General features: G+C 37.1%; 1 protein-coding gene across 1 annotated transcript; it reads left to right on the forward strand.

The window, feature by feature from the left end:
- The first annotated feature begins 3,167 nt into the window (after positions 1 to 3,167).
- On the forward strand, positions 3,168 to 9,775 carry HESX1 (HESX homeobox 1). Its single transcript, XM_077452028.1, has 4 exons — positions 3,168 to 3,371; positions 4,811 to 5,010; positions 6,510 to 6,611; positions 7,988 to 9,775. Exons 1-4 carry the CDS (start codon positions 3,173 to 3,175, stop codon positions 8,084 to 8,086), a joined length of 600 nt encoding a protein of 199 aa, XP_077308154.1. The 5' UTR covers positions 3,168 to 3,172; the 3' UTR covers positions 8,087 to 9,775.
- Positions 9,776 to 11,931: the final 2,156 nt, after the last annotated feature.

The following is an 11,931-nucleotide window of genomic DNA, read 5'->3' on the forward strand; positions in this document are numbered from 1 at the left end:
GGGCTTGGTGCTGCAGCTCCATCAGCCCCTATGTTAATCCGGCCCTGGATTTCCATGCCTGTGTTATCAGCAGTCAACAGCACGATATGTTGGTTGCTGTGTTATGCCCTTGGTGGCCCTGCTGTCCAAGGCCATGGCCTATGTTGGCTATGCAGAAAGAGTATAAGCTGCTGTGCGAATGCAATGAGAGTTTGATTGCTATAATTTTAGCCCTGCTCCTAAACACGGCCAGGTAGGAGTGCTCACAGCCCACTTTACTTAACACATATGAGGAAAGAAGATTGGACGGCTTCACACCCATATGATGTAGATAAAAGCAGTTTTGACAAAGCTCGTATTAAACGCATGAAACGCGTCAACATTTTGCCCGTTTTTTATTGATGATTTTTTGAATAAAGAACCTTTTATCTGCATCATTTGGGTGTGCAGCCGTCCAATCTTCTTTCTTCATATGTACTCTACAGCAATGACCGGATATGCACCCCCATGCTGTATTGCAGACGTCATTATTGCCGGTTCACCTGGAGTAGCAGGATTGTTTTTACTTAACACATACCTCACCTATTGCACATGTTATACTTTACATCTCAATAGAGTACTTTTCATACATTTGTAGCGTGCTACTCCCTTGGGAGCTGCAATGTTGTTCATTACCTTTTTGTCAGTTAGCCCCATTTCTTCCTTCCCCATGCAATTTCACACACCAAACGACTTTAAGGTTGATAATGTTTTATTCTGGGGTAAATAAATAGATGATGTAGTAGATGATATGAGATGCCCCGTTATCTTATGTTGGCAAGTTACATTTTTTCTCCTAGTGACTCCCTCCTGCTCTCAACTTATGCATGGTTAGAACTTAACACTTCCAGTATGGACCGACCAGCACCACTCTGAATAATGCGTTGAGTAAGACTGCAAAGTCACAGGCCACACTACCTATTTCCATGACTATGGTTGTCATACCTCTGTCAAGTCCTAGAATTTGTGTATCACTGCAGTCCTTGGACGCACAGCGAGTTCACGGAATAGCACTACTGGGTTGCATTCCTTTGCTCACTTCCAATCAACAGTCCACAAAAAGACGATTCCCAGTTTTCTCCGTCCGCTTGACTCCTACTTCCTCCTCCTTTGGTGTCAGGTGTATCCCCGCATGGGACGCCGGGTCTTCATTAAGTTGCTACATGGTCATTATTCTCCAGAGACCAGTTTTGGGTCCCCTGGACTCCTACTCCTCTGGTTATCCAGCTCTGGTGTCTCTGAACCCCCAGGCCTTCCAACCTCCTTCCAGAGGCTCCGGGGTCTCTGAACCCCCGGCCCTCCGGCCCTCCTCCTCTCTCTTCTCTCTCCGAACTTCCAGCCCCTCTTGAGCATGTGACCCCCCCCCCCTTTTTATATGAGAGACACCCATTGACCAAAGAAATTAACCATTGGTCAATTCTCTCACATGGGTTTCCTGCCACTCAGGCCTCAGTCCTTCCTCTCTGTCCAGTCCTGACCACTGTCCAGCAGAGGAGGTATCCCTGAGTCTAAGTGTAGGCGGTCACACTCCATTCTACACTAACACTCCCATCCCCAAATAAACAACCAGGCCTAGGAAAAAACAACCCAGGCCCAGACAAATTTGCCTACATCTAACCTATTCTTACAAAAAAAACATCATAATCACCCATCTAAGTGTGGGGTCCGCTACACATTGAACACTTTTATCTAAAATATGTTTCCCTGACTTCCTATTTATTTTTCCACATGTATGTTCAAAGTTGTTCTTGCATTTAAACATGATATTTTTGTAGTCCGTTTATCCGTATGTAATTTAAAAGGAAAATGTTTGGGACTTTAAATGAAGAACATGACACATAGCTGGTAAAAAGGTCAAATACATAATGGCACATTTATTCTTTCATATACAGTATATACATATATCATGATGGCATATTATTATTATGATTCATATATATATATATATATATATATATATATATATATACAGATGTCATGAATAACACATTGCAGTATAATATATAATTGTTGTCAGCTGGCTTGTAATCCATATCACAAAATATATATTAAAATTGTTAATGATTGCAAGTTTATAATAATCCAAACTGTCAACATATGATTATAATGATGCATTATAATCATGCGTTGACAGTTTAGAATGTTATCATCATGATGTCTGTATATACATGAAAGAATAAAAGTGCCATTGTGTATTTGACCACTTTACCAGCTATGTGTCACATGCTTCATTTAAAGTTCTTTTAAAGTCCCAAACATTTTCCTTTTAAATTTCAGATTCAGGGATGGAGGCGTATGACTGTATTATGCCTCATTTAAAGTCCTAAAACCCCCCCATATACCCACTTTATCTCTATGTATGTCTTTACTATGAGCCATTGTCACAATCTACTGCCAGTAGCAGAGTACTAATTGAGTGCAAACAACCCTCCATCCTATCCACCTGATTTAAATATGGTAATTGTTAAATAAACAAGCACATTATTATTGAAAATACTAGGTACCACCGCCCCACTCTGCTAATCTGGGTCCTTTAAAAAACAATTACACTGATTTGTCAGCATGGAACGATGTGCCTTGTGCCACAACCCATTGTCTCTTCCCCGACCACATTAACCCACTAAATAATCATATGAAATAAATGCTGCATTTTCAGCGGGATTAGTCTAATAGCATTAAAGGCTTTATTTATTTATTTTATTTCCTTGGAAGAAAAAAAAACTTTTTTTATAAATGAGATTATTTATTACTTGAGTGGTTTTCCTCAATGCAGCAAGGATGGTGTCCGTGAAATTGAAAAATTTTGAAAAGAAGAGATTTTATACATTAATGGTTTCAAATAAAAGAGGAGTTAAGAGCCCTGCTCATCTGCTGGAGAAAGTTGAGATCTTCTGGCAGTGAAAGATAACACTGTCCCTCTAGGTGACCCCCCCTAGTGTCCCCATTAGCTGCTAATTACTTGCCAAACAAATAAACAATTAACTCCTCTTGCCTCTTGGTGGGAGAGTCTTCATTGAGATGCTAAGACTTTCTAATGAGAGATTTTAATTAATGAGGTTGTAAATCCGGCCCCCTTGTTAACACAGCTATAAGGAGGGCTGCAAGACCCATCTTCTAGCATTCTGGTTTTGTAGGATCTACAAGAAGCTTGATCATGTCAAGCGGGTCTGTTTGTGAGGTCCGCCCAAGGATGTCTGCAGAGCTTCAGAAAGGTTCTTTTCTTGGTAACAACAGGACCGCAACTAGTTCATTTTCCATAGAAAGCATTCTTGGACTGGATAAGAAAAGGGACTTCAATTCCACTGCCACCGCTAGGCATTACAGGCCTTGGATGGACGATTACAGCAGTAGAGGTAAGTCATCAAATGTAATTTAAGTTTCACACATTACTAGTTAGAGGATTCACTCTCTATAAAATCTATGATGTATAATATAAATATATAAAAACAACCTTAATGGTCATTCAGAATGGTACAGAAACACTAACACTAATTTCTTAAAGGAATTGCTAATCTTTACTCAATAAATTGAGTGAATATTCACTTCAATTATCCAAGTATGTTTAAAAGCAACTTCACTTTGAATGCCCAGTCATATGGAGATAAAATAAGTAAACAGGAATTTGCTTTTGTATGATTGGATAGTTGAAGTGAAAATGTATTGAATTTATTGAATGAGGATTATCAGTTTCTTTAGTAAATTACCTGCATTTAGGCAGTTCCAATAAAGGGTGTTCTATTGCAAAAGAAATTATGAACCTTATGTAAGACCTTATACTAAAGATCATATCGGTGCCTAAGTATAACATTGTGATATTTCAATACTCTTTTTGACTCTCAAAAGACAAAAAATTAGGAATGCTTTCATGTAGCCATTGCTCTTCATTATTTTGCTTTGCATTTAATTACCCACACCTTCATGTTACTTTATGATTTTTAATTTTTTTTAAAGTGACAACACAAAAAAAAAAAAAAAGAAAAAACCCATAAAAGAGTCATACAACAGCACAAATGGCCAGCATGTTACTTTATGATTTTTTTTTTTTTTTTAAGTGACAACACAAAAATAAAATAAAGAAAAAGAGAGAAAAAAACCCATAAAAGAGTCATACAACAGCACAAATGGCCAGCATGGCCCTGACTGATATTAGAGGACTATCTCAGGAGATAAGCCAGCTACATTTCCACATAAAGAATTTTTTTTTTAACAATAGTAATATATGTATTTGACTATGGCATCTAGTACTTTATCATTTCTATTGCTATATGTCATGTTTTAATTATTTATCATTGAATGTTTAGTAAAAACATATTTAGGAAAACATCTAACATCCACTCATTTCAGACCACAAGTATTCACATCTACTGCAGAGATCTATCAGTACTTTTTTCTTCCTAATGCTTATTTATGAAATCAGTTTTGTTTGGTTACTTCTAAACCTTACAAAGGAACTAATCTATATTATACTATTGTATTATTTTATAGATAGGCTAAAACAGTTAGTTCTTCAACAGATGGTGGGTGACATGTTATCCAATCTCTATTAGAGATTTTTTGGAAAATATATTGGCTTGCACTTACAATTTGCATCCTTTAGGAGCAGATTGTATCTGTTGCCTGTTAGTGTTATCAAGTGTGTCATCAGTTGTGGTATAAACATTAGCGAATGTTTATCTGATTGCAGTGATAAAAGCACATGTGCGATTTCAAATTGCAGTGTACTACATTTTCTAATGCCCTTAGAAGGCCTGGTAATGCTAAATAATAAGTTGATTTGTTTTTTCCTTTTCAGAAATTGATACATCTTGCTGGCGCCTTCCTATCCTCAATTGTGAAATACCTCTTCAGGTTCATACAGTCAGACATACGCTAGAAAAGGAAACTGTTGGACAATATGAAAAGTGCTGTTCAGCAACAGAACGCCTGACATATAAAAGAGAAATGAGCTGGTACAGAGGAAGGAGGCCCAGAACTGCATTCACTAGAAGCCAGGTAAGTTCATTATTATCATTTGTATATATGGATCCAATATACTTTGTCCAACATGCCTTCATAGTAAAGGGATGATTAAAGAGCAATGAAGCTGTACACTTTGCAAGGGAATTTTCCCATTGCTTAATAAATGAGGCGAAGCTCTGCTGACTCCCATCTTCTAACACTATATGCAAGTAAAAATACAGTTTTTTTAAAAAAACTTTCCTTGCACTTTTGCAAAGTGAATTTTTATCATGCTCACTAAGCTAGGGGAAATATCCCTTGCAAAGCAAACAGCCTATTTGTCTTTGGTAAAGCCCTATGTCTCCATTTTCCCGGTCACTATCTAATTTAATTCCACACTGCAAGTATATAAACTAAAAGTTTGTTAAGATAATACAGTAGTTCACCAGTTATTTTCACTAATGGATTAGTATATAGATTTTATATTTATTTTTTATTTCAGGTACTTATATAGTGCCGTCAACATACATATATAGAGTGCCTTGAAAAAGGCAACAGCTGCATTTATACTGACTTTAAATTACACACAGGTGGAATCTATTTACTAAGTAGGTGACTTCTGAAGTCAATTGGTTCCACTAGATTTTAGTTAGGATATCAGAGTAAAGGGGGCTGAATACAAATGTACACCACACTTTTCACATATTTATTTGTAAAAAAAAAAATTGGAAATCCATTTATCATTTTCCTTCCATTTCACAATTATGTGCCACTTTGTGTTGATCTATACAGTGCCTTAAAATATTCACACCCCTTGAAATTTTCCACATCAGTCCCTGTCCTCAAGGAATTTACAATCTAAAGTCCCTAACTCACATTCATACATACACACACTAGGAACAATTTAGACAGGAACTAATTAAAGTGGAAGTAAACCCATTAAATTAACAGTTTCAAAAAACAGTCACATTCCTGGCAAGCCAGAAATCTAACTGTCACATTGGTTGTGCTCTCAACCAAACTGTTAAACCATCCAATGGCTGGTGTCATAACTGATCACATGTGCAGCATCATGGCAGTTGTAGATTAAACAGAGGCCAAGATGGCAGCTTCCTTGGCTGAAAATGATAGGAGGGTTTACTTCCACTTTAACCTACCAGTATGTATTTGGAGTGCAGGAGGAAACTGGAATACCCCAGGGAAACCCAAGCAGGCATAGGGAGAACATGCAAACTCCATGCAGGTAGTGCCATGGTTGGGATTCAAACCAACAACCCTGCAAACGTTACTTATCACTATTGATAACGTTGGTTTAATTCCATCTGAATTAAGTTATGGCTAGAGTGGGGAAAGACTAGAACTTTTTTCAGGTTCTGCACTCGCAGTGGGGGGCATTTCTCTTCACTTCTTTCAGAGTCATGGTAGGAATAAGTGGAAACCTTTCTAGAATAAGGTGGTGACAACCTTCAAAAGGTTGGAATACCCAGTACAAACAATGTATTATCAGTCTAATGCCTTTAGTTTATTTATTAAATCTTTTTCTTCATTTGCAGATTGAGATTCTGGAGAATGTGTTTCGAGTAAACTCATACCCTGGTATAGATGTGAGAGAAGAACTTGCCAACAAGTTGTCTTTAGATGAAGATAGGATTCAGGTAAGAGATGTTTGAAATATGTATTATCTACATGTGGTATCTTGGCTTTCAGCACTGAAAACCAGTTTAAATAATAAGCTGACCATAACAACTTACCTCCTCCTTCCCCAACCTTTAAGCTTCTACCTATCCCCTAGATTTACCTTCTCAACACTGAAACCTAAAGAAACCCTGTATAGGGGAAGTATGGAGGATACTATTGCTGACCTGCTCTACTAAATGGAAACCATTTCTAAAAAGATTCCACTGTTAGAAAAACGCTAGTATTGACTTGAAGTGATATAAACCCCAAAAACAAAAATGCATTACATTTCGGCTCACCAATTCTTGGTTTGGGTGACTATATTAGTTTTCCATTTTAGTTTTTTTTTCTTTTTTTTCACCTGGTGATCCTGCCAGTAACTGTTATTTTTAAATTTACTTCAACAGGCCAAGCTGTCCAGATAAAGTGGCAATTAAAGGGCTGACACAAACATTAGGGGTGCTTAAAAATGTCAATGTAAAACCTTTATCACAAAAGGAAAAACGGTTGCTTTAACTTCTCATGCAGTGTTAACTGGAGTTAAGCTTTAGTTAGTGAAATACATCTAAATCTGCCAGTCCATCTAACGCCCTAAGACAAGAAGTGTGTTACTGGCCAGATCTCAAGGTGAAATAAAGGAAAAAAGGCCTAAAAATTAAAACAAATGCAGCCACCACATCTAAGGATTTGTAAGCTGCGATATATTACATTTTTGTTCTTGTTTCGCATTGTTTTCAAACAAAAATTTGAACCGATTGCTGTTTTAAAAAAAAAAAAAAATGATTTAAACACATCGCCTCCAGCTGACAGGTGGCGTCAGAAAGATGTATTACCTGCACACTTATATTTAAACCTTATGGTGCCCAAGTGCTGGGGTCCTTATGTACATATTGTGTGTTGGTCAGAAGTGATCCATCAGGAGTTTAGATCTACCCAGTCTGCCCTTGTCTACACTGCCCATCACCCATTTTTACAGCACTCGGTCTTTCTTGTATTTTGAATGGGGGAACAAATAATTAGTAAAGACCAAGAAACACAAAAGGAACAATAGCCCTCATTTATACAAACTGGTAGAGCAACAAGTGATCCTTTCTTTTATTTTGTATCCTGCTGTAAATCATAGTGTAGGATAAATAGATCTTGGTAACCCAAGTTTCTGGGTTTTTATTTGTACTCTATCCTACTGCCAAGCTGTGCAACCCTAGACAGATGCTTTGTTTTCCTGTTGACATCAGCCCTGGTGCCAATTCTTATTCTCTTTGTGAGAACGCCAATCCTTATTCTCATGTTTTATTGGAAAGTGCACTCTTAACACACTATATATCTAATGTATTTACATCTATTTTTATTACAGATCTGGTTTCAGAATCGTCGAGCCAAAATGAAGAGGTGTCATCGGGAGTCTCAGTTCCTTATTGTGAAGGAATCCTTAACACCAAAAATCCAAGAATAAGGACCTTTCTATTTCATGTTACTGTAAACCAGTGGTCACCAACCAGTGACTTGTCCATTACATTTGGCCATACCTCTGGTCTTGCTTGTGATGACCACTTGCCAAGTGCTTAGCATCTGGTTGTCTGAATATCTGCTGCATTATAAACTTTCCAAAAGTGCAACAATCAAGCAACAGTTTATACAAATTAATTTAAAGAAACTTTACATGAAAAAATTAAAATTTAGCTTTAAATGCATACATTTGAGCATTGGTGTAGGGAACCACGGCAAACCAGTGCACAAAGGGTTAGGTCACCTAATAGTGAGATTTCAGTTTTTGGTTGATGCTGGAATATTAAACCAAATGACAATTTGTTTGTTTTCTTGGGGACTTTGGTGAAATGTCAGGTCTGCATGCCTGCTGTGGCAAGTATGGGGAGTTCTCATGTTTCCTGCTGGATTTTGATATATATTTATTAACACTAAAAATTCAAAAGGAGGTGCTAAAACAAGCAAAGATGGTCGGGACTCCATTGACAGATTACTTGATAACTAAAATATAATTTTAACTGATCTTTTAAAACTGCATTGTTACCAGTGAGCTGATGTTCTAGAAATACCAGTTCCAGAACTTTGATTTTACAGACCATTTTTAATACTCTCTACTGTATTCTCCATTTTGTCTCTTGGGGAAAGAGAGAGAAGTTACACAGTGCCTAATTCAGTGACAAGAGTCTATAGTCCCACCCAAAAGAACATGTGAGAGCTGCAACAAGCCTAAGCACAGATTAGGGCACATTGAGTGAAACGTCTTAAGCAGCCCATAGATTTTGCAAATTTCTTTCCTTCCACCAGGGGTTGTGTTGATGGGGGGAATCCCTCCCACTGAGCTATTGTGTTCTGCCTGCCCATAGATGAATCGAATAACAGCCAGTCCTTGCTAAACTGGCTCAGATTCGATCCATCTATGGCCAACTTTACTTTAGCCCAGCTAGCAACTTTCTACAAATCTGTGTCAGTTTTGAATTGTATGTCTTTTAACTTGCTGTACATTTTCACTGGCAAATTATACACTTGCAGAGCTACTGAAGCATGAGTTCTAGCTGACACTTTTCCAATTTGTAGCAAATTTGCGTGGCAAGTCTCTCTAGCAAGAGCAAAGTTGCAGTGGCGAGTCTACAACAAGAGCTCTGCAAGTCTACAGCATGACAATTCAGCCACAGTGACCCCTGTGGCGGGATGATTATTGCACAACATAGCTGGACCAGAACTTGCAGCAGACTTGTAGAATGTTTGCAAGGAAAGTTTATCTGGAGTCATGCAATGCGGACTTGCTGCAATTGTGCAACACATTTTTAAAGCCTGGCAAGTCTAGCAATAGCTTAACAAGGCGTTTTAAAACTTGCAGCACAATTGCTTTCTATCTGGGAACTTCGTTTTTATAGTGTAAGCTGTTTTGTGGCTAATAGTATTATACTGGTATTCAGCTGACAATGAACAGGCACTTTTTGCTCTGCAATGACAGTATCCTCAAATATAAAAAAACTAACAAAGGAATTACACTTTTGTTAGCTGTCATTAATTACTTTACTAATAATAGAACTTGGACTTCTGATGGCCTAAGAGAAAATTGAATACATTGTTCTGGTATACTGTGCTAGCTAACACAGTTTTAAAATAAATAGTTTGTGATATAATAATATGTCCATGCACTTTTTGTAAATAGAAATTTTTAAATGTTTTAATAAATATTTTTAAACACAATCTGTATTCTGATTCCTGATTTATGTAGTTTGTGGCAGGGTACTGCACCCTTACTAACCCTACACACATCACTATAAACTTTTACCCAAGAAAAGGTAACAAATTTGAAACCCCGCTGCACAATGAAACACGTTTTTTTTTAATTCTTTATTTATGCATGTTCCAGAGTACAAAATGAAGTGCAGTACATAACAATCAATGAATTCTTGGTATACAACCTTTTGTCTCTTTTTAACATTGTGAGAAAGTAGGGTAAATTATGTGGCCAGAGATCAGTGTCAGAGTTTACATGAGATATGGCACCAACATTCCGTTTAGACAAGAACATAATATATGGGAGATATGGCACTTTAAAGGTGCAAATAATTAAAGACAACAAAATGTAAAAGAAAATATATATACAAATTTTATTAAATGAACAACATCAATAAAAACAGTACATACATTACAGTCATGGCCATGGATGTGTGCAAGGCATCCTATAAATCAAAATGATTTACTGTGATCACGTTCATGTTTTCTACATGTTTCGCCATATGGCTTCTTCAGGAAAGAACGTGAATATTTATTAAATCCTGAAACCTATGATTCGACAACTTTAGTTTTGCAATAGAAATAGAGAGAGTACAAATGAATACAACAAATATGAACAAAATATATCTTATATATATCTCTGACTGCACTTAAGCGAAAGGCAAGAGATATTTCCTAAACAGTTAAAAAACATCTCTTGCCTTTCACTTAAAGAGGAAGTGTGATGAGTTTACTTCCTCTTTCATACCCTGCAAAGGTAAAGCATACTGGACTACTATGCATCGCATAGTAGTCCATTATGTGTCACTTACCTGACACAGGAGCCAGCGAAGTCACCGCTGTCCCCTGTAGTCCGGAGCATCCATCTTCTCAGTGGGTCTCGCTACTGCGCCGCCGTCATTCGGCGAAGCCGCGATGACGTCACTCCCGCGCATGCGCATAGGAGCCACCACGCGCGGCATATCGCCCTTGACGGGTGCCGCGCTCAGTGCGCCTGCACGTCGCTGCCTGTCTTTCAGCTTATATCTCCTAAACCATGTAGGTTTAGGAGATATTTCATGGACCTACAGGTAAGCCTTAATCTAGGCTTACCTGTAGGTCAAAGTGTGTTTTAAGGGTTTACAACCACTTTAAGTGCAGTCATAGATATACATAAGATATATTTTGTTAATATTTTTTGTATTAATTTGTACTTTCTCTATTTCTATTGCACAACTAAAGTTTTCGAATCATAGGTTTTGGTAGTTAATGAATCTGCACGCTCTTTCCTGAAGAAGCCATAAGGTAAAACATGAACGTGATCACAGTGATCACAGTAAATAATTTTCATTTATAGGATGCCTTGCACACATCCATGGCCATGACTGTACTGTTTGTACTGCTTTTATTGATGTTTTTCATTTAATAAAATGTATGTGTATATATATATATATATATATATATATATATATATATTTTTTTTTTTTTTTCTTTTACATTTTGTTGTCTTTAATGATTTGCACCTTTAAAGTGCCATATCTCCCATATGTTTTGTTATTGTGAGAAAGTAGAGAATACAAGTTCTAGGTGACAAAGTGAATATAAAAAAAATTTGACATTTCAATCAGTAAGTGAAGATGACCATATGTTTAGTGAAGCAAGTTTCAAAGTATAGGTTGGTCTTGTATGAATAGCCTGGAGGGTAGCAGGGATTTTAGTTGGGTACATACTGTGTCGATTGATCATATTATTGAGGTTAAGTTTTACATTCTTATATAAAGAGCATGATAAGTAATATAAACATGAATCATAAATTGCTCTATAAATATAATATTTCTCCAGTTTTATAAAAGACGAAAATGAAATATTTGAAATTATATTTGAATTTGATTTGTGTTTTCCAGCAATGGGGTTGAGTTACTAAAACTGGAGAGTGCAAAATCTGGTGCAGCTCTGCATGGTAGCCCATCGGCTTCTAACTTCAGCTTGTTCGTTTAAGCTTGGACAAAAATATCCTGGAAGCTGATGGCTTTCTTTGCAGAGCTGCACCAGATTTTGCACTCTACAGTTTTAATAAATCAACTCCAA

The sequence above is a fragment of the Lithobates pipiens genome, unplaced genomic scaffold (assembly GCF_037356315.1).
Source record: "Lithobates pipiens isolate NorthernLeopardFrog02 unplaced genomic scaffold, aLitPip1_a1.2 Scaffold_23, whole genome shotgun sequence".
Taxonomy (NCBI): domain Eukaryota; kingdom Metazoa; phylum Chordata; class Amphibia; order Anura; family Ranidae; genus Lithobates; species Lithobates pipiens.